This window comes from Gymnodraco acuticeps, unplaced genomic scaffold, assembly GCF_902827175.1.
Source record: "Gymnodraco acuticeps unplaced genomic scaffold, fGymAcu1.1, whole genome shotgun sequence".
Classification (NCBI taxonomy): domain Eukaryota; kingdom Metazoa; phylum Chordata; class Actinopteri; order Perciformes; family Bathydraconidae; genus Gymnodraco; species Gymnodraco acuticeps.
In genome coordinates, this window is record NW_022990334.1 from 1,340,616 (window position 1) to 1,362,897 (window position 22,282).

Consider the following 22,282-nt stretch of genomic DNA (forward strand, 5'->3'; position numbering starts at 1 on the left):
AAACATCTCTGTAAAACAAATTAAAATGTAGGACAATAATTACAACTAATTTCATTGAAATAAAGTTCAAGTAAAATGTTGCTCAAGCACAAATAACAATGCATACATAAAAATAAAGTTTGGGAGGTTGGAGAAGGAGTCTCTCTCGATCTCTCTCTCTCTCTCACACACACACATACACACACACACACACACACACACACACACACACACACACACACACACACACACACACACACACACACACACACACACACACACACACACACACACACACACACACACACACACACAGAGGTATTTCCAGTTACTTTACATTCAGTATAAAATCACAGACACACATATACATAGGCTACATCTGATTACAAAGTCTCATCTATACAGGACGGTAAAATAATAACAGGCACACATATAAATACATCTATGACAAAGTCTCATCTGTACAGAACAGTATGATAAAATAATCGATGGCAAAAACATGTCACTGTAAATGTCTCCGTTGTGGGACGAATAAATGATTAATTTAATCATCTACACATGTAATCTCACTTTTACACACCAAAATAACGTTAACACAGAGTAAACGTTTGCTAATGGAGAGTCTATTTTGTCCCAATAAAAAGTTCATGACTATCAATAAAAAATATATATCAATAAACCTATTGTTCATTTTCGCGGTATTCCCCACACATTGCCAGTACACTATTACTGTAATATTTACACTTACCCATGTCCAAATGGATCCTTGTTGTTGTCTTTGTATTCTTCTTCTTCAGAAGAGTCGAAGACTTCAGGTTCTGAGGCTCTATCTTCACTGCTGCTAGCGAAAAAAATCTCTAGCGAAGTCGGCAACTGTAAAGTTTTTTTTAGCCATTTTCTCTGTCTCTCTCTCTCTCTCCTCAAAGACGTAAACTGATGGGAGACACGTGGTTTATGTTTTGTTTACTTGGTGGGTAGGCCCTTAGTGATTTCTCGATGTCCATTGGTCATTTCAGACCATGATGGCTGCCGGCCGAGATTTCCTTGACGGACACACCAATCCACCACCACACAGCTGCTTTGAGCGGCCATATTGGCTGCTGTGCCCTGGTTATAGTCTCACAGGAGATACCGCTGGAAAGCTACTCTTCCAGCGATTCCGCGGATATCTGAATCATATTTCTACTCCTTATAATCGAAAATATATGATTAATTACGTAAAAGTATGCGCACTTGGAGTCGCGTCCATCGACTCCAGAGGGTTTAATAGCGGAAAGTCATATGGGACCATATACGTCAATATGTTACTCACATCTCTCTGGATATATTTTTGGACACACCCTTAATCACTCAGAATGTGCGTGCAATTGTGTTTGACCTCAAAACTCTGAAAACTCTAAAAATACATTGCTTTTATTAAAAGAAGAAGTGACATTTAAGTAAATGTTATTACAGCATGGCGTGCAGTCATCATCACGTATTGGAAAACCTAACCAGTAGTTGTGTGTTTTCTAGGGGACAGTTAGTAACTTGCCAATAAAGCATTGATGGCATTTCTGGCTTTAGGCTAGTGTTTAGCATTTGTTTCTAGGGAGCAGACTTTCCAATTGAGTTTCTGTGTGGGTGTCTTCACTCTTGTCTGAATTGTGTTGCAGCTAAGTGTTGCAACTAGCGTACAATATGCCCAAACTCAAATTTGTATTTCTATCAGTCTGCAATCAATATGTCCCATAAATGTTTATATTTTGTCTCTGTAGGGGCAAGAAAAATGAGGCCAATTAGAGTATGTTGTCCTTTCGGCTGAGGCTGGCAGGCCCCTTGTTCACAGTGACACAGGCATAAACATCAGCACCGTCTAATCTGCATCTGTTTGTGTTCTCCTCAGGTCTGGACGACTGTCTCCAGCAGTACGTGAAGAGTTTCGAGCGAGAGCAGATGGGCGGAGAGCAGCTGCTACACATCACCCATCAGGAGCTGGAGGAGCTGGGTGTTACCAGAATAGGACATCAGGAGCTCATCCTGGAAGCTGTCGACCTGCTCTGTGCCCTGGTCAGTCACTCAGCCTCTGTTACTCACTGACACTGTCTCTCTCAATCCATAGTGCTTTGGACGGGGGTGATGTTCAAATGCATTAGTATTTGCCTGACACAATATTGAACCCCAAAACGGACACATTTTAGTAAAAGGTTACATCACACATCCAATAATGGATGGGGGGGGGGAGGGGGGGTGCTCGTGGATCGCTGGAGCTGTATTGGATTAACATTAATTAACATGCTTATTGTAGTTGTAAGTGCACTGCCTTGCGGCCTGTAGCATATGTGTGGGCTGGACCTGTATTTTACAGGAAAGGAGTGAGCAGAGGGTCGAGTTGTCCATTCTTGTTCTGTTTTCTGTGACTATCTTCCTCACCCTCTCAGACTTTTAGTTGCGCGCGCTACTAAAGAGACGCGCTACCATGGAAATCAAACAATGGTGTAGCTGTATTAAAGTCCGAGTGGAAACGGTCCTGAGTAAATCTGATTTTGTCAGAAATCGGGAGAAATGCGGGAGAAATATGACCCCGGGAGGAAACCGGGAGAGGGCAATGAAATCGGGAGTCTCCCGCGAAAATTGGGAGGGTTGGCAAGTATGGTTTAGCAAACCATTTTTCATTTAAGCTAGCTAGCTAAAAAAAATGCTTGCGATGAGGCTAACAGCTCTACACTTTTTGAGAATGCAGAGCCAGAGTCAAAAAACATTTTTCACCTTTTTATTTATTAAAATAAAATAATGAAACCCTCCTGTGTCAGAGTCTGAACTGCTACAGTTATGAAATAGTAGCCTAGTAAATGGTACAAATGCACCGCTTGTTAGCTTAAAGAGGTTTTTCCCCCTCTTCAATAACTCTTTTATTGACTGAAATTAAGTAGGCCTAGGTACAATCCCAAGAACAAAATACTATGGGGAAATAAACAGCACAGTAAATAAATATACAATGAAGCTGGCATGTTAGGGTGGATTGCTGGTTAATGATAAGCTTGCCATGCTACTGCTGATTTAATAAAAAAATTCAGTCAGACAACTCACATATGTATATTTTAAGATCAATTCAGAGTGCATTCATGAAACTGCTAAATAAATTCTCACAGGAAGAAAGATTTATAAACTTGTTGTTGTTTATTTTCCACTACCGGTCATTGATATTGGCTTAGGAAATGGCTTTAAAAATCCTCCATCATCTGGGCCCTGTTTTGTGTTCTGTCTTGGTCACTGCGGAGTGCGGACTGTATGTGCTCAGGATTACGGAATTAGGTGGAATTAGGTGGAATTAGGTGCTACTCTCCCAGAGAGAGAAAGAGACAGAGGCAGAGCGAGAGGGAGGAAGAGGAAGAGGAAAAGGAAGAGTATGTAGAAAGAGCATGCAGGATGCACCTTATCTCCCTGGCACACATGGCTGGATTAGTAAGGGCTGTTTGAATGGTTGTGAGAGAGAGTGTGTGTGTCTGTGTGTGTGTGCTAATCAGCACCTCTTCATTCAAACGTTCCAGCATGGGAATGAGGGTCCCAGAGCAAGCAATCACCACCATATGCCCTGGAACTGGAACCACTGCACACACATAGGGATGCCAGGTATACAAGATGTATCACTAAAACCACTGCTGTGAGTAGCATTGAATGATGATTCTAGTTTATAACAACTCAAGTTAAACTTTTTGTAGTTCTAGCTATCATTCCCATCAGATTAACAACAGTGTATACTCACCAAGTACTTTCTGGGAACACATTGGCATGGGGATGAAATGTTGACCATCATTACTGTCCAAAATGTGTAATAATTTCCTGTCCAAAGATACGCGATTGACCTGATATCAATATAGAACGACAACTTGTAATTGGGCTCTTGTAGGTTGAGTCTTGTCAGTCAGTAGTATGTTCAGCTGATCCTGATGACCCTAAAAATCTCTAAATCTAAACTCTAGATTAACACTCATAATGTGAAGTGTGAAGAAGAGATAATCCTGAAGTAACCATTACAGCTTTTTGAAGGCAATATTGTGCACTTGACACTGAAACAGGAACCTCTTCTGAGGTTGGGCGATATGTTGAAATAGTTCAACTAGCCACTTTCAGCAACAATTGCAGAAAGATGATGAATTTGTCCAATTGCCCAACCCTAACCTGTCCCTATAAACCTGCAAACATTTTAAAGCTATTCTTCAAGTTTTGTTTACCAATGACTGGTGATTTGTACTAATCTTATTGAACTATTGCTCCATAATCTTTTGTCTCTTTTAACCTCTTAGTAGTCAAACTGGTTGAGGAACATAAACACAAAACCATTTTTTCACAATATAAAAGCATTCAATAATAAAGAATAGTCCTCTCAGCCTCAATCGAGCTTTTCTGGCTGGTGATTCAAGATTTTTAACATTATATATGTATTGACATTAAAAAAAGGGATTATTACAAGCATTTTTGTGTCCGACTTTGGTTTCTACAGCTCATGTATTGCCCCGTTGGACCTAGCAGACAAAGTGCTTTCTAGATCTCATCTCAGCAATTATTATGTTGAGTAAAATCAATATAAATTAAGTTCAAAAGTGCAAAAATAAGACCTTAGTTATAATAAATCAAAATGATCCTTTAAGAAAGCAATTCTCAACGGACCTCCTACCTTCATTAACGTTTCTCTCCAAGTTCCACAGGGAAGCAAGTACCTGTAGACAAAGAGTATTTGGATAATAAAGGACGATTCACTGTTGTCAGCAATATAATCCATCATGAAGAAAGCAAAACCCTTTTCCCCTGGCTCAACCGTTACGACTTTCTGGACTTTCTGCAGTCAAAGAATATGGGAACTTCCGTGGCCCTGGATCAATGCAAAGTTTCAAGCGCTGACTGAGCTCTCAGTCTCGCTGTAAATGTGGAAAAGTCTCTTCTTTTATGCCTATGCATTCAAGTGTTTTCCCCTAGCCTTTATGCTAATAGGTTTCTGAGGGTGCAGTGAATTTTCAGAAAGATGTGTTGGGAAATGGACACAACCTTTTTTTGTGTGGCCTTTTTCGCCTTTATTTGACAGAGGACAGTATAAAATAAGGAGATCTAGGTTTGACATGCCTCAAAAGGCCCCAAAGCGGGAATCAAACCTGGGACATTGCGGTTATACTGTATGCGCTGTGACCTTTTATCTACCAATGTTAAATAATGGGCATCATTTAAAAATCAATGGACTTCTCAACCCAAAATCTGTGTTAAAAGACACTTTATGTATCATTGTATTAAAGTTACATACAACAATGTAGAAACTGAGCAAATACATACAATCATCATAGTCAGGCCACAGTTTGCCACACGGTCAATTGTAAGTGTATTATCTTTGTAAAACTTGTTGAAGTTAAGACAAGTGAATGATTATTTCCACCGACAGTCTTTGTATGATGCCAGCGTTCTGATGGGGCTTTCACTCATACAAACACTTTAATACAGTATCTATCAGGGATTTACAGTTTTTAATCAATCTGACTGAGAAAAAAAACAGGCAGAACAAAAACTCAATATAGCTTGGCTTTATCCATAATACTATAATAATTAGCTTTATAATGTTATACTTTTGTTCTGGTTTTGTTCAGAGGAATTGCTTCATGATGTCATCTCCTCCCAGATCTCTCTTAAACAGATGAGTGAGCTTTCTGTTTTGGTTCCTTTTCTGTGCCACCCTTCAGACCCTTTAAAATGCTGTCAGTTACTTGAAAGTTATTAAATAGTTGCCCAAAATGTATATTTGTAGTCCTCATATGTCCCAAACAAGAAAGATTAAATTGTCTTGTTTGTTTTGCATGTGCGTGTGCCTATGTGTTTAGATCTAAGGGATTTTTAGTCTTCGGTTGATCGTCTAATCATTTATTTTCTTGGTTTAGTTGTTGATTCCTAAGGGGAACCCTTTCTACATTAAAACACTTGTTTGAGAAACTCCCTTGAAAAAAGGTTGTTACAAACAAATCAAACCATGTATCATAATGTGTATTCTGGTGTTAAGCTGCTTGAAACAGCCCTTATTTTATTCTATAAGCTGCTTATTTAAACCGTAGTCAAGTTTATTAATATATGTAATAAATGTGCTTTATAAATAATACAAATTCAAAAGGCATAAATCATGAAATTACAAAAATATATATGATAACAACACATGTAAAATGGTGCTTAATATTTAAAAACATACAAGATATCCTAAGAAGGTATAACAATAAAATAGAATAACAGAATAATGTTTGGCTCTATGAAACCTGATGTACTTATATGATTCTGTTTTCTTCAAGGTTGTGTCTTCCTGGTCGAATGTACTTATTGTAAGTCGCTTTGGACAAAAGCGTCAGCTAAATGCAATGTAATGTAATGTAATGTAAATAAATGAGGGTACTAAGACTTAATGTGCTTGAAAATCAAAACAAGGGAAAGCATTACACAAGACACAAACAAAAGAGGTCAGATAAGAAGGTATACATATATAAAACAAATAATATAGTAAGGAAAATATAAAATATGAAAATATTGATACTTACTCTAAAATAAAAGTTGTACCTGAAAAAAATAGAGGTAGATTATGCCATACAGAAGGACGGTAATGACTGAAGACTATAAATAGATATTTTGTAAAATCAAAATGAGAAAATGCCTCATAGCTGGACTTGTACCGAGAAAGATCCTGCAGTAGATTCAAAATTCAACCATTATTCAAACCTCATGTGCTTGAGACGAGCAGTGAACACAGATCCTCCCAGCTGTGAACCACACACACACGCACACACACACACACACACACACACACACACACACACACACACCACACACACACACACACACACACACACACCACACACACACACACACACACACACACACACACACACACACACACACACACACACACACACACACACACACACGATCAATAGTCCTCTTGATTAATAGCCATTAGATGCTCTCCATTTAAGTGAATGTGCAGTGGAGCGAGACTGATTAATGTTGGAGGTTTGAAAAGGAAAATAATTCCTGTGTTTGGCCGAAACATTTCATAACCAGTGTATGAGTGCGATTCTGTGAACAATAGTGGAGATATCATCGTAGAGGAGAGGCCACTCCACACATGGCTGCTATGGCAACCACATCGACATGAAGGTGGATGAGGGTGGGTTGGGGGGGGTGGTTGCTTAATGGCATCGCCCTCTTACTGTATTGATTTGACATGCACATGCACGCACCGCTCAAATTATTTCCCTCTCCTTCTCCACACACACAGACAGTCGTCACAGCGTGGGCATTATTTGTCCCCCCCCCCTTCATCTCGGCACTCCCCTGGAGAGAGACACACACAGGGCTTCAGATCGGATCACAGGACATGCTAATTACAGCTGTGCAAACATGTGCACTCCAAGTTCACGTATACATCGACATTTCCCACAGAATACAGGAGATTATACGGAACACAGTGTCTGCATGACCCAGTTTTCACAGAGATGCATAGCCGGGCGCTCTCCATCTCTCTCTCCCTCTTGTCTTCTGCCTCTTTAGTTCCTCTATTCTCTCCCTCTCTGCTGCCACTGCTGAAACCCCTCGCTCCTTTATAGTCACTGTGGTCGTGACTGTGTAGAAAAGATCTAGAGGGAGAGGAGCAATGGATACGTCTAGCTGAGCGTGTGCATCTGACTTTACGGGTTTAAGGGTGTGTGTGTGTGTGTGTGTGTGTGTGTGTGTGTGTGTAATCTTTGTCAGCAGGAATCAGGCTCCGTCAGGCAGGACATGACTGGAGGTGCCTTGGGATGCCGAGCGCAATGTGGCTCAGTGGGTCTATGTGTGTGTGTGTTTGTGTGTATGTGTGTGTTTATCTAAAAGGGTCACAGTGCAGTAATGGGATGCTCAACCAGTTTGGTGTTCTTGTATTAGCGTGCAGAGTGGCTGTTATATGTAAAATGCTAATGGGATTCCGAGAGAGTTATTCTAATTTCAGGTCTTTCCACTTACAAAAAAGTGTAATGACTGTAGCTACTTTTAGTGCTTAACCCCATACAACTTGTCAAAAGGTAATCCATATTTAGAAAGATCAATGTGAAAGTATATATTACAGCGGTTTTATGTTATTCTTTTGTGTTTATTTGTGGATACTTCAAGTCAAGTGCGGGCTGAGCTAACCACAGCTTGACTTCAACTCAATAGATACTGACCAGTGGCGGCTGGTGGAAAATATTTTTGGTGGGGCTATGGAAATAGGGACCAAACCATACTAGGGCGGAAATTACCCCTTCAATTATGACTTCTGGTGATGTTATTAAAAATATGAGATAATCCATAATCTTCAGTGTGATTAGCTATGAATCTTCCAAAACTTGTGCAACAGTACAGTCGGCCCACACAAACTGCAGAACACTGGTGCTTTGGGAACACTCAAATGATTTAATTCCCATTTAAAATCAGGAGACTAAATACGAACATTATGTGTGTGTGTGTGTGTGTGTGTGTGTGTGTGTGTGTGTGTGTGTGTGTGTGTGTGTGTGTGTGTGTGTGTGTGTGTGTGTGTGTGTGTGTGTGTGTGTGTGTGTGTGTGTGTCATACTTGCCAACCCTCCCGATTTTCGCGGGAGACTACCGATTTCCTCCCGGGGTCATATTTCTCCCGATTTCTGACTAAATCAGATTGACTCACGACTGTTTCCACTCTGACTTTAATACAGCTACACCATTGTTTGGTTTCCATGGTAGCGCGTCTCTTTAGCAGCGCGCGCAACTCAAAGTTTGAGAGGGTGAGGAAGATGAAAACTGAACAAGAATCGACAACTCCACCCTCTGCTCACTCCTTTCCTGTAAAATACAGGTCCAGTCCACACATATGCTCCATGGTGCTACAGGCATTGTCCTTACAACTACAATAAGCATTTAATGTTAATCTACAGCTCCGGCGATCCACTAGCAACAGAGTCTCCACCTCCACTGTAGCGTCACCTTAGATACGAGTCCAAACAACTCACAGACACACAGGCCAGGGCGCTGACAGGGCGCCCTTTGAGCATCAGATCTGACGACGCTGATTGGCTGAAATTATGTTTCGGCGGCATAGTATACAGATAGCAACAGTCAGCTTGTTGGCTACTGCTGCTCTGGCTGAGGGCTCCTTTCTACCGCCCAGACGAGAGAGGGTAATGATACACGCTGCGGCCAGCCAGGAAACATGTGACTTATCAGTAACTTTAGACATCGTAAAACAATTTTAAACGAGATTTTATTGTAGATTATACATTTTACTGATACCAACTATATAATATTTACCTTGTTCATTCAAAAATAAAAAAAATATATATTTAAAAAAAATGTTTTTATTTTTAATGACATGTGGGAAGAGCTCCCCTATGGGCCGGCCGCCACTGATACTGACATATATATATATATAAATATATATATATAAAAGAGCGGTATCAATCATCTTATCTAACTCACAGAAAGTTTTCACAACTGTTTCTTTAACCATTGATCAAATATATCCCTTCCAGAAGTTACCTAAAGCCAATGTCTTTGACGCAGACTGCGCAACAAAAATAGCATGTTAGCTTAGCAGCAGCAACACCTGCATGTGGTTCTACTTCTAAAACGAATCCCTCTGTTTGTCCTCCAGAAACTATGGCCTCGAGACGGAGAACCTCAGAACTTTGTCACACAAGCTGAATGCTTCGGCGAAAAACCTCCAGAACTTCATCCTGGGTCGGCGGAGGGGCGGGCACTACGACGGACGAGCTTCCCGGAGGCTACCCAACGACTTCCTCACCTCCGTGGTGGACCTGATCGGTGCAGCCAAGAACCTGCTAGCCTGGCTCGACAGGTAACATTTATTTGACCATATATTTTTAAGAGAATTTAAATACAGTAGGGATGAGGGGTTTAATGTGCATCTATAATCAGAATATCAGTGGTTCGATCTCCAGTGTCCAAGATATTTAACCCCATATTGTTCCCGCTGTGTATTTGGTATCATAATAATGTAATCACATAAAATAAATATGTAAATCCTATATTGATGTTTTAGTATTAGTTATTTTACTACAAATGATAAACCAGGCAGTGGACAAAATAATAAGAACACATTACAACCTCCTTCTGAAACAAAAGTTAAACAACAATAAAACCTTATTAACTCACATGATATGGTAACATCAGTAATACATGGGTAAATAGGATTGTTTTTGATGTTGTTCCTGACATAAGTTCAGCTGATGGAGCCGGATGAAACTGAGGACACATACAAATAAAGCAATGTTTGAGCTTTAGAAGATTTCTTGGCTGCATCGACTTCTGGCCGTGATATAAAACTAAATATTGTTGTTTGTCTGAATCACATGCTCATGTGCTCTGAGAGGGAAACAGAACAGCTTTTATTGTCCTCTCTCACTGCCCTGTTACAGCTTTTAGAATCACAGACTTACTTAGCAAATAAATGAATGCAACAAAATAAAAACACCAAGCAAAAATCACCTCCTCAAAACAGAAATGCACTCATTTATTTTTATAGAATGGCCCAATATGCTTTTGTTCACATTCATGATAGAGTGGTTGTGAGACCTTAGATGACCTTTTTTCAGACATTTAAAAAAAAAGTATAGTACTAACACCTCGGTCAAATCAATGAAAGCAAACAAAAATGAGGCACAAAAAAAAGAAGAAGAGGAGGAAACATCATTCTCCACCACAGGACCTTTTGATGATAAAAATAGTGAAATGTAGAATAAGATCATGCCGATAATTGTATCCAAAGTTCTACAAACGTTTACCATATGTTTACGGTTTCAGATGCATTTGTCTGATCATGATCTCTATTTTTGCCTTTCAGGTCTCCATTTGCCAGTGTGACAGAGTATTCGTTACTGAAGAACAACATTGTGCAGCTCTGCTTAGAATTAACCACCATCGTACAACAGGTGATTTCACAAACACATGGGGGTGCATGCATTACTCATTGCAATATATTCATACAGTATAAGTTACGCTAATAAAATAAAGGCCTGTTTGGTCTGTGTTTGGTCTGTGTTAAAACAATTAAATGAAATAAAAAAATTGCAATAAAAGGGAGAGAAGAGAGCAGCGGCTGAAGCACAGGGTTAAAACCTGTACTCCTGCCCCCCCGAGGGGGTCTCCCCTGGTGGGGTGTCCGAGGCTGTGTCCCACAACATCTGGTAAAAGACCTGGTAAGTGGGTTAAAAACATCTGGCTAAAAGTACAGAGGTTGACTTTGTTTAAAATCGGCATGCAGGTAAAATTATTGTGAAAGATAAATAAATACATAAAAGTGCTTAGTACAATAAGTGCTTTTAAAAATAAGTGATGGTAATAAATATCACAACAACCCAAATGTTAAAAATATGTAAGATATAAAACAAATATGTAAAATATAAAATACACACGGGTTAGTATTAGGGATGACAGTGATTATTCGATTATTCGAATATTCGTTACAGTCTCCATAATCGAATATTATTTTTAAAAATCGATTTTATTTATATATTTTTTATTATTATTTATGTTTATTTTTTTTTCTGGCTTAGTTTCAACCAAAATATAGACTAATGCTAATAATAGTAATAGTATTAATAATTGTAAATGGCCATTGGTCACACCACCAGTTTGTTTTACTGTAAACTTGGAGGAAGCCTGCGTGCAGAGCAGACTGCTGCTGCGAATAATCGATTTTGATTATGGTCAGTTTCTGGCAACCCTAGTTAGTATAGGCACACGGGGAGGGAACATATTTTTAAATAAAATCAACCAAGTATCCCTAAAACTGTTTAAAACCCAGGCCGAGGTGGTGCAGGTGAGACATGGGACACGCCTCGGATGATGTTTAAAAATACTTTATTAAAGGGGTTATTTCAGGGTGTTTTTTAAGAAGAGACCATAGAAATAGCGTTGGAATAGAACAGACATTGCACTCTTTTCCATTGTCATTTGACGGTCATTTTTTAGATGTAACCTTCAATTTGCAAACTCTCACAAGATGGTTTAGGTTTGGTAATGACCTTAATTGGTTTAGGTAGTCTGGCAGTGAGATCTAGACCAAGTTTTTCCATGTAAATTGAGGCTTACCTTCTAGACACAACATTGTTTGACCAGTACAAAAGAAAATGGTAAATCTAGCTATCATTTTTGAGGACAGCACACTTGGTGTCATAAGGTGTGTTTGCAGATTGCCAGGAAGAGAGCACACCAAGCTCAGGAGACAGATGGTGGGCTAGCTAGCACGTTAGCTTGTCCGTTTTAGACAGTAGGGAATGAGGCAGAGGAACAACTACACCCAGTGGGTTAGGGTTAGAGTAAGGGATTGTTCTTTGGCTTATTTTTTGTTATCAGTGTAACAAAGTCTGAAAGCTTGGTAAAATTAGCAACCTAGATGGCTAGTTCAGTCAGACAACTCATGTGTTTCTTTAACATGTTTATTAGAAGCAGCATATAGTTGAGTTTGGCGTCTAGGCTCGGGCATCATCACTCCATAGATATACATAGCACAATGAGTGATGATTAAATAACTAACCCCGAGCCTACAGGTGGAAGCTGGGGTGGTGCTGGGGTGGTGCTGGGACAGGCAAGCAGCAGCGACATAGAAGTAGCTGCAGCAATAGCAGCAGCAAGCAATGCATAGAGAGATATCTGGCAGGTTAAATAGAGCGGCATATAGAAAACCGCAGTGAGAAGTAAACTCCTTCCGGTTCCTTCGTCAAAAACGCAATGCAATTTCTCCATAGGATTTTGGAAAATAGCTCGAAATAAGGTCTGTGGTCGACACACATTTAAGAGACGTATCACATTTTGTTCAGCCGGACAATATCCACATGTCTATCCTACTTTTATAATTTTCGAATCATAAATCTAGTCGCCAGAAACAAAATGCTAACGTTATGCTATAAAGGAACTACAGCAGGGTCGCTGCTTCAACGTCACGCCAACTTAAGAACCATATTCAAACATACAGATTCTAAATGGTTCAAGTTGAAGTGTTTGTTTGAACAGTTTGCAGGAGGCAGGTACTTGCTTTCAAGCAGAACAGGGCAAACAAACTTAGCGGGAGTGTTTTACGTGTTCGGCGTAATGACGTAAAACGGCCTGGACAACTTCTGTAGTCCTATTCAGCCACTTGTCAACAACCATCGTTTTTCAGACACGCAAACTCTTCAAAAATCACCAGCGGGGTCACTGCTGATGTATTTAATGTCGTAGAACAAAACGTGATCTGTCTCTTCAATTTGTGTCAAACACAGACCTTATTTGGAGCTATTTTCCAAAATCCTATGGAGAAAATGCATTGCTTTTTATCGAAGGAACCGGACGTGGTAAAAATGCTAACTTACTTCCGGGTTTTAGGACGCGTCACTGCGGTTCTCTATTAAGGAGACTCTGTTTGGTTGGTTGTAGAGTGGCAAGGGGCGTTATGTATGAATGCAGCATAAGTGCTCGAGTTGACTGCCTGAGCTAGCTCGCAGGCTTCACCCCATTTAGCGAAAAGCTGACTAGTTGGCTAAATCTTGTGAGAGTAACGTCAATGGTTTTTTATGCATTAAGTTGTTCATTTTACTAATTTCACTCAATATGCAGTGGCAATGATACACATAAAAATGGCCGACACTCTGACCACTCTACATTGATTAATGGCAATGTCCAAACATCTCCTATTCTATTTCTATGGATATGACACTACGGATCAATATATATATATATAAACACATATTTAACTAATAGCTATCACCATACAACTTCTACAGTTCATTACTTAAATAAAGACCATTCTTTTTTGTATGACAGGCCTTATTAACTATTATTTAGAAATGTGCAAATGAGGTATTATCTTGCTAAATATGTGCTCATTTTATACATTTCTGGAGCATTGGTTCTAAATAATTGTTTGATTATGTTGACTTATTTGAGTCAACCACTTTTTTAGAGAATATATCTCTTTGTTTTATTCGGGGATTCTGTCCAACAGCCATAAAAAACATACATTTTCACTAAATAACTCATTTTGAGAAAACCACCTCTAAAGACATTTTTTTATTGTGGAGTTCAATAACTTTACATGGTCCAAAGATTAACTAATGAATACTACCATGAAGTTGTTTACTTTACTTACTCACACAATGACTTATTGTGGTTTCTGATGAGGCATTATCTAATGCTGTTGTATTTTTAGGAGAAATCTAGACAGGCAAATAGACAATATCAGTTAAATAAACACCTAAATTATTATTTTTGGATGTTTCCTATCCACTAGTCTGAAAAAAGACAGCTTAAACGCTTAAAATGGACTAGTTCATGGAAAAAACAATGGTTTTGCCTGTAGTGTCACACCACCACTCTGATACTGCAGAAATCTCATTGTTTGGACAGAAAGTATGTCTGCTCTCCTGGACTCCATCCACATCCTCCCTGTAAGAGCCTGCTCAGAGTGTGTGAGAGTGTGTTTGTACGTGTGCCCGGAGTGAGTCCTGGAGCCGAGCAGATAAAACCCATCCCCTCTTTAAAAGGGCCAGAGGAGAGGGAGGAGGAAGGGGCTACCGTGGTACGACAATGGGCCAAATGAACATGTGGCTGCCAGGGTTCAGCGAGACAGACAAAGGTGGCAGCACCGTCCACACTAATGCATCAAACGGATGAATAAACCACCACCATGCACATCTGGTGGATTCAGTGGGCTGCTTTCCCAGAAATAGATTAACTATCAGCTATCCTTAAATAACAATCTGTCATGTTCAAATAATGTAGTGTCTAAATCCTGCGGAGGCTCGTGAAGCAGAGTAGATCCAGAACTGGTCATCCAATGTTTTAGTCTACCTAGATTATAAAGTAATATGCATAATGCGCACGGTTAGAAAATGAAATAGCTGACTGCTGATGTTCTCCATAGAAAGAAAAAGTCATCCATCATTCCCCCTGCTGTCTCATTTGTCTTCCGTGCGGATGTTCACATAGATGCTTTCTCCATCTCATGTTTCCTTCTTCTCTCTTTTTCTGTATTCCTCTCGTTTTACAGGATTGCACTGTGTACGAGACAGAAAATAAGATTCTCCATGTGGTAAGTTTCTGCTTTAAAATGCTTCTTGTGTAAAGCTCAATTCAAATTGAGAGGTACTGTGGCATTCTCAGCTTTAAAAGAGGAAAATAGTTACAAGATTGTTATCAAACTGTTTACAGTCTGATAATATAGCATCAATCTCTCTGTTGTTGCACATTATACAAAACATATAATAAAGTAATTATTGTATAAAGTACCTCGACATTTTTCACATTCAACCACCAATAAATTATTTTCTGAAAAGAAAATCTAGCAAGTTTAAAACTTGCAGAGTAGTTCTGCATTTTGTAAAATACATGTCAAATTCCCACACATGGTAAATGGTATTGATAGACCAACAGTAGTTATTAAGCAAAAAATGTAATAATCCAATAATTAGAACTACTCTAAAACATATCACATTTTGGATGTTATCATATAATATTAATGCATATTCCATTTAGATTATAATGCATGTTTCCTTTGCGTTGGGCAATAAACCAGACATCAATGTGTACCAAAAAAATAAAAACCAACAACAATAATATGAATTTGTGCTAATATAGCTTCCTGCATGAGGGACGTGCTTTCGCAATTTTAGATCCAATAAAACAGCCGTATTGACAAAATTGCACGAGATCATAAACACATTCAAAGGCTGAAAAAGATCTGTATGTGTGTGTTCGCCCACGCTTTCTGTGTGCAGTGTGTGTCTTTGACAGAGAAGCACTGTGTGTGTTTTCGTGGGAATTTGTGGCACAAAACCGTGCATGTGAATTTGCAAGCGAGCCTGAGGCCTTTTGAACGCTCCAGTTTAGCTTCTGTGTATGTGTTTTTTCCACTCGTGTGTGTGTGTGTGTGTTTGTGTGATCGTGCATGTTTGATGGAGAAATGTCTGTGTCCATGTGTGAAACCGAATGAGCAGCTAGTGTGTGATCGGGGCTGACAGTTGAATCGGGACACTTCCTGCTGCCATTCAAGGTCAGGTGGAGGAAACCAGAGAAAATGTCGGCAGGATCAGGTCACAGAAACCAAAGCCAAAAAATGTATCCTAATAAGGATGTTCTGTCAGTAAATATGCAATTGTATGACATGCTTCTATGAAACAAACCCAATATACGTACGTTTGAAATTGAGATGTTGCGGTGTCCCCCCTGTCAAAGTGTCTCCCCTTGCCTCTTCTGGTTGTATTTAACCTTTGTTGTTGGAAAGTGACATCAGGCAAATTCAAATAAATAACCCTGCACATGCGCACACACACACACACACACACACACACACACACACACACACACACACACACACACACACACACACACACACACACACACACACACACACACACACACACACACACACACACACACACACACACACACACACACACACACACACACACACACTCTCTCTCTCTGAGTGCCAGACTTAAGGCTACACATGACTAAGTCTGTTATGTGTGGGAGGTTTATGTGTGAAACAGGGAGACAGCGTGAAGGGAGAAAGAGGAGGTGTTTGTTTTTAGATGCTGCTTCCTCACAGAGTATTGTTTACTACTGCATGGGTCTAAGTGGAAGCAAAGTGAAACTCACACATAGGTTGACGATGTTTATGACACGCAGTTGATATCATTAGCTCTAATTCTGGAAATTGGACATTATTTCCATTTAGAAGAAGTTAGAAAAAGTTGACCAGTGTGCCGAATTCTGTCACCAGCCATACAAACATAGTTTTTCGCTAAATAACTCATTTTCAGAAAACGAATTCTAACGATATGTATTGTGGAGTTCAATAAACAAATATTAACTGATAGGGCTTTCACACCAACGTGATTCCCGTTCTAGCTCCGTGCTAGAGCTTTTCTGGTTCGGAACTGGTTTTTCTTTTCAGCCCCCGTTTTGTTCACACCGCCCAGAGCCCGACTGGTGCTGCCGCTGCTGCGTCATGACGTCACCGTTTACGCTTACGGCGCTCACTACAACAACAATAATGGGGGGACTGTGTCGGGTCGATGATCGTGTTGCTTTTAATCATACGAAGCCAGATTACATTAAATAACAACTTCTCCAACCTTATACTTTTCTCCAGAGTGCCGTGGTTCATTGTTTATTAATGTGTTTCAGCGGCATTTACCGACCGCTGCAGTGCTGGCTGCTCTTCCACAGGAGTTTATTCTCCCGTTAGCTCCGGGTTAGCTCACACGGCAGCGGCCGATGTAAAGTATTCACTGTCTGACTGTCACACAAGCAGCTGATACATATCCCCAATTCCCCATAAGTGAATGTGTTTCAGTCTGAATTGACGCTGTTTGGCATCACAACGCTGTTATTAAAGTTTCTCTGGTATAAAATGGGTGATGTTAGCATAGCAACCGAAGCTAAACTGACTATCTTGACTACTTGTTGTTGCTATCCTATTGTGGCATAAGCCGTTTTCTACAGGCACATTTTACCGGCGTATTTTTCATTATGATTCTACTTTTGATAGTCGGACATGACAACCTGTGCAGCCCATGTATTGATTCCATCTGATAGCTGCTATAATACAAAACAAAACGTCTGCCTGCTCTCCACAATGATCAATGACAGCGAACGGATAGTCAAATGGCGCGTTTCCACTGCAGGCCTTGCTCGGCCTCGCTCGGTTTGGTTAGGCCTTATTAGGCCCGGTGACCATATCGGCACCATATGTGTTCGGGGTACCATATGTGTTCGGGGGCCTTCTCTTACCAATGACGTCACGCATTGTACGCATTGTGATTGGCTGTACGGTAATTTATCCAGGGGTGCTCGGGGGCAAATCACATCTACAGATCATGACGAACCGAATTGAAGTATTCCTATACTCCTAGCGTGTGAAAATGTTTGTGAAAAGCATGTAAAAAAAACATGAAAACGGAGCAATGGCTGTACGCCATTGGCTGTACGGCAACTCAAGAGGACCATCATACACGGTCAAATTCCGAACATTTAAACATAGCCTACACTTCATTCTTTACTTTGTCCGTTATTATATGTAGAAGATATTACTTTTTTCTCCGTGATGTTGTTTCCATAGCAACAACTTCAAACAGGAAGTTAACCTAAATTACATTTAAGACACTGCAACGAAAGTAACAAAAACAATGTAAAATCCTTTTCCGTTTCACAGAAAACAAATTGGGTTATTTACATAATTATGTTTACACTGTCGATTGTTATTTTTGGGGGGGACACGACACATCAAATCACATCTACAGATCAAGACGAAGCGAATGAAAGTACTCCCATACTCCTAGCGTGTGAAAATATTTGTGAATAACGTGTGCAAAGTCTCCGAAAACGGAGCAGTGGCTGCGATGCTAGCTTTGCGGCTAGCGTATTTAAAGCGTCAGCTAAATGCAATGTAATGTAATGATAAAAAAAACCCTCTATCATCTAGACCAGTGGTTCCCAAACTTTTTGTGCCCAAGGCACACCAAAGGACAAGTAAAAATCTCAAAGCACACCTATTGTGCAAAATAGCCCTTATAACACGTGTTATCACTCATATCATGTAAAATATCTGTAAATGTGCATAATTATTTACTAATGCCAAATAAAAATGTGACAAAGACAACTATATTACTCATGAAATATTTATTAATGAAATATTTCAGAAATTAATTTGAAACTTTATCAAATTAGGCTTCATCAAAGCAGCAACACACTCATTTAAACCAGACAGGTCACAACATTAAAAATGAGGCAAAGGAAACTCAGCAGAAATTCAGCACAGAGAACTGTCAATGCAAGGAAGCTGCATTGTCCATGATCCTGAACTACACATTATAAATGTAACATTTCAGCAATCAGCATTGAAACATGTGCTATTGTAAATATTTTGGCGACTTACAAATTAGTGAGATACATGTGCCTGTCGGGGCGCGCAGAATTTTTTAATCCTTGGTGGCACTGAGGAGAGGGCCACTCGCAAGTCCTGTTCAACAGAGAGCCGTGACCTCCTGTTGTTCTTCATGTAAATCAGAGTAGAGAACGCCAACTCCAGAGATGGGGTCGTTACTAAAAAAATGTAATATATTACATATTACTTTAAAAAAAGTAATATATTACACTACTTCGTTACTATCTACATAAAGTAACTCGTTACTTTACTCGTTACTTTACTCGCCGAGCACGTACGAACTGCGCATGCGTGAGTGGCAATAACTTTCCTTACCAGCAGGCAGCGGTAGTGTGTATTTGTCATTCAAAACAGGCAACAACCGGAAGACAGAGAAGAAGAACAGACTACGTGATATAAACAAACAACAAATAGCGTGTGCGGTAGCTTCACCTTAGCATGTGTTCTTTGCAGGAGCTTGTTGAGGTTTGACGTGGTGTTTACAGCAGTGGATAACAGCTTCTGGCCTGGACACAGTTTCCTCACCGTCACATTCCTGTCTATTCTTCGGACAAACTCAAAATAATGGGCATACCTCCACCCCTCGAAAGTTATCGCTGACTCAGCCATGTTTATGCAGCACTGCACGTGGAGATGTGGACGCACAAGTCGCGCAGATTACGTACATATAAACCTACAAAGTACTGATATAGTAAATAAAAAAATTATTATTTTTGTGTAGTTGTATATTGCAATAATAACGTATGGTTGTCACAAAATCCCACGGCACACCCGGACTTGACTCACGGCACACCAGTGTGCCGCGGCACACCGTTTGGGAACCACTGCTCTAGACAGCGTCCCCGAGCACCCCTGGGTAAATTACCGTACAGCCAATCACAATGCGTGACGTCATTGACGTCATTACGTCGTGACGTCACTGGTAAGAGACAGACCCCGAACACATATGGTACCCCGAACACATATGGTACCGACACCGGCTCACTTTAATGCTGCGCTTCCATTACAGTTTAGGAACTGTGGTAGTTACTATAGTAACACAGTGTAGGCGGAGCCGTGACGTCATCTTCAATGAGCGCCCCAGAAAAACAACACAGCCGTTAGCTCTTGGCACTCAGAGCTCACAGCTCTTCATATCTGTTCAGAAACTAGACAAAAGTTAAACAAGTACAAACCACAGACTGCCTGTGTCATGGCGAATACAGTCGCTGGTTTATTTCTGTCTGTATAGGCCGTTGTTGTGAGTGTGGACGGTCGGAGCATATATAACGTTAGCTTAGCCAAGCTCCATTTAGAAAACACGCATTTTAAAGGGGTTTTTCGCCTGCCGTCTGTCTGCAGACTTGTCAAAGCATTAATTCATGGTTTTTACTAACCGGTATCAGTATGTTGTTACTTCGGCATCATTTTTAAACGTGTATTACAATTAAATCACGGTCAAATATGTTCATCTTGTTGTAGCCCCCTTGCCAGCGATTCTCTCTCTAGTTTAGCATACTCAGCCCGACTCAGCCTGGTTGTTCCTGGCCCAAGAACCACGATTTTATGGGGCCAGAAAAACTGTGAATTAGGACCCGCTAGCCGGTACTAGGCCAAGTGGAAACGCAACCAAAAACGTGTGTGGTTGCGTTCTAGTCACTTTGCTCAGCACTACTGCTTGTTACAACTTGTATTTGCCGTACTCGCCTTTAACTGTTAGCTCAGGTTAATCTGTCCCCCCTCCGACGTAAGCGTGACGTATGCGGTTCTTGCTTCTAGGCCGACGATTTTTTGGTGCTTGAAACAAACCGGATTCCAGAACTTAGAGGCGTCTACGCTGCGGTGCGAACAGGAAAAAACAGTGCTTTCAGGCTCTAGCTCCGAACCGGCCCTGGAACCGCGTTGGTGTGAAAGCCCCATTATAGATACTACCATGAAGCTGGTTACTTACATTAAGTCATTACATTTTCTAATGAGGCATTATCTAATGTTGTTGTATTTTTAGGAGAATCTTGCCCTATTATGCTTTTTGGGGTTCTCCCTTTCCTGTAGTGTGTTTAAAGGTTTTTGTGCAAGGTTTTGTGTTCTCTCCCACACACTCCCCCCCCTGCCTCGAACACGTCGAATGGACTCCTATGTTTACTTCGGTAACATAGTCACATGACATCACTATGTAACACTCACGCTTCTATTAGTGCTCCAACACATTTTCATGATAGGCTAAGGGGCTCTTCCAAGGGACAAGGGAACCGGGCGGCAGAGTTTCCGTTAGAATTTTTTTACGCCGGTCAACATTTCCGTTAAAGTTGAAATCTTCCGGACAAAATTATAAAAGTGCCGGTCAAAGTTCTTCTTTGTTATTTATTGAGCTTTAAAACAAATTAATAACAACTCTATATAAGAATAATACACGGAGCCTCTCTTTTCCTCCCCCTCTCCTGACAGCCAGTCAGTATCCGTCTCATGCAGCTGGCTGATCCAGTAATGAGTGACCCGACAGTAAAAATAAACATATTTATAACTAGTTTAGGTAGTTTGAGAGGTAATTAAAATTGCTAAGTGTGATGATCTAACTTGAAGTGTGTGCGGGCGGAGCTGCAGGTGATCATGCAGAGCTGCGTGTCTCCGTCAGCAGCAGCTGATCTCTGATCTCTCTCTCCTGTCCGATTAAGGTCCTTACACACCAAGCCGATTTTCGCCGTCGATAGATGTCGGGCCGTCGATGAGCGTCGTGTCGCCCTACTCAGATTGGTGTGTCTTGGTGTGTACTGCACCGTCGTGTCTTTTCGGCCGTGCCGACACCTTCCCCCGCCGATTCGACATGTTGAATCGGGAGGCTGTCAGCCAAAGAAATCACTCTGATTGGCTGTTCAGCTTAGCGAATCAGTGCATGAGAAATCTAAGATTTAATTTAACTCCTGCTCTCGACACAGGTTCGGGAAAGCCCCATGAGCTTCTCGCTGTAGAGTGAAAATGGAAGACACACGCTATTTGTTGTTTGTTTATATCACGCAGTCTGTTCTTCTTCTCTCTGTGTATCACGCAGTCTGTCTTCCGGTTGTTGCCTCTTTTGAATGACGAATACACACTACCAACGCCTGCTGGTAAGGAGAGTTATTGCCACTCACGCATGCGCAGTTCGTACGTGCAACTTGGCCATCGGCTGAAGTCTTTGCGGTGTGTTCCAGTGCGAAACATGGCCAAGACGCAGGAGACGTGAGGCGACATTCCGTCGGGAAGTGTTCTTTGGTGTCAGTTTGGTGTGTAAGGACCTTAATTAGACTTCACTCGCGTTTATATCCATATCGATCAAATCTAGCTAGTTCTAGCTAATGATATGACTGCCTGCGTGTCAAAGGGCACCTAAACAATAAGCGAGAGGTGGGGA

The 22,282-nt window shown here is 40.7% G+C and overlaps 1 protein-coding gene across 6 annotated transcripts in view; it reads left to right on the forward strand.

Moving 5' to 3' along the window:
- si:ch211-26b3.4 (connector enhancer of kinase suppressor of ras 2) overlaps nucleotides 1–22,282 on the forward strand; it is a 100,598-nt gene that overhangs the window by 31,593 nt on the left and 46,723 nt on the right. For all 6 annotated transcript variants that reach the window (XM_034223171.1, XM_034223170.1, XM_034223169.1 and 3 more), the window contains 4 exons: nucleotides 1,865–2,028; nucleotides 9,623–9,825; nucleotides 10,831–10,918; nucleotides 15,016–15,057. In XM_034223171.1, coding sequence (XP_034079062.1) covers nucleotides 1,865–2,028; nucleotides 9,623–9,825; nucleotides 10,831–10,918; nucleotides 15,016–15,057 — 497 coding nt within the window. The remainder of the gene's footprint in view (nucleotides 1–1,864; nucleotides 2,029–9,622; nucleotides 9,826–10,830; nucleotides 10,919–15,015; nucleotides 15,058–22,282) is intronic.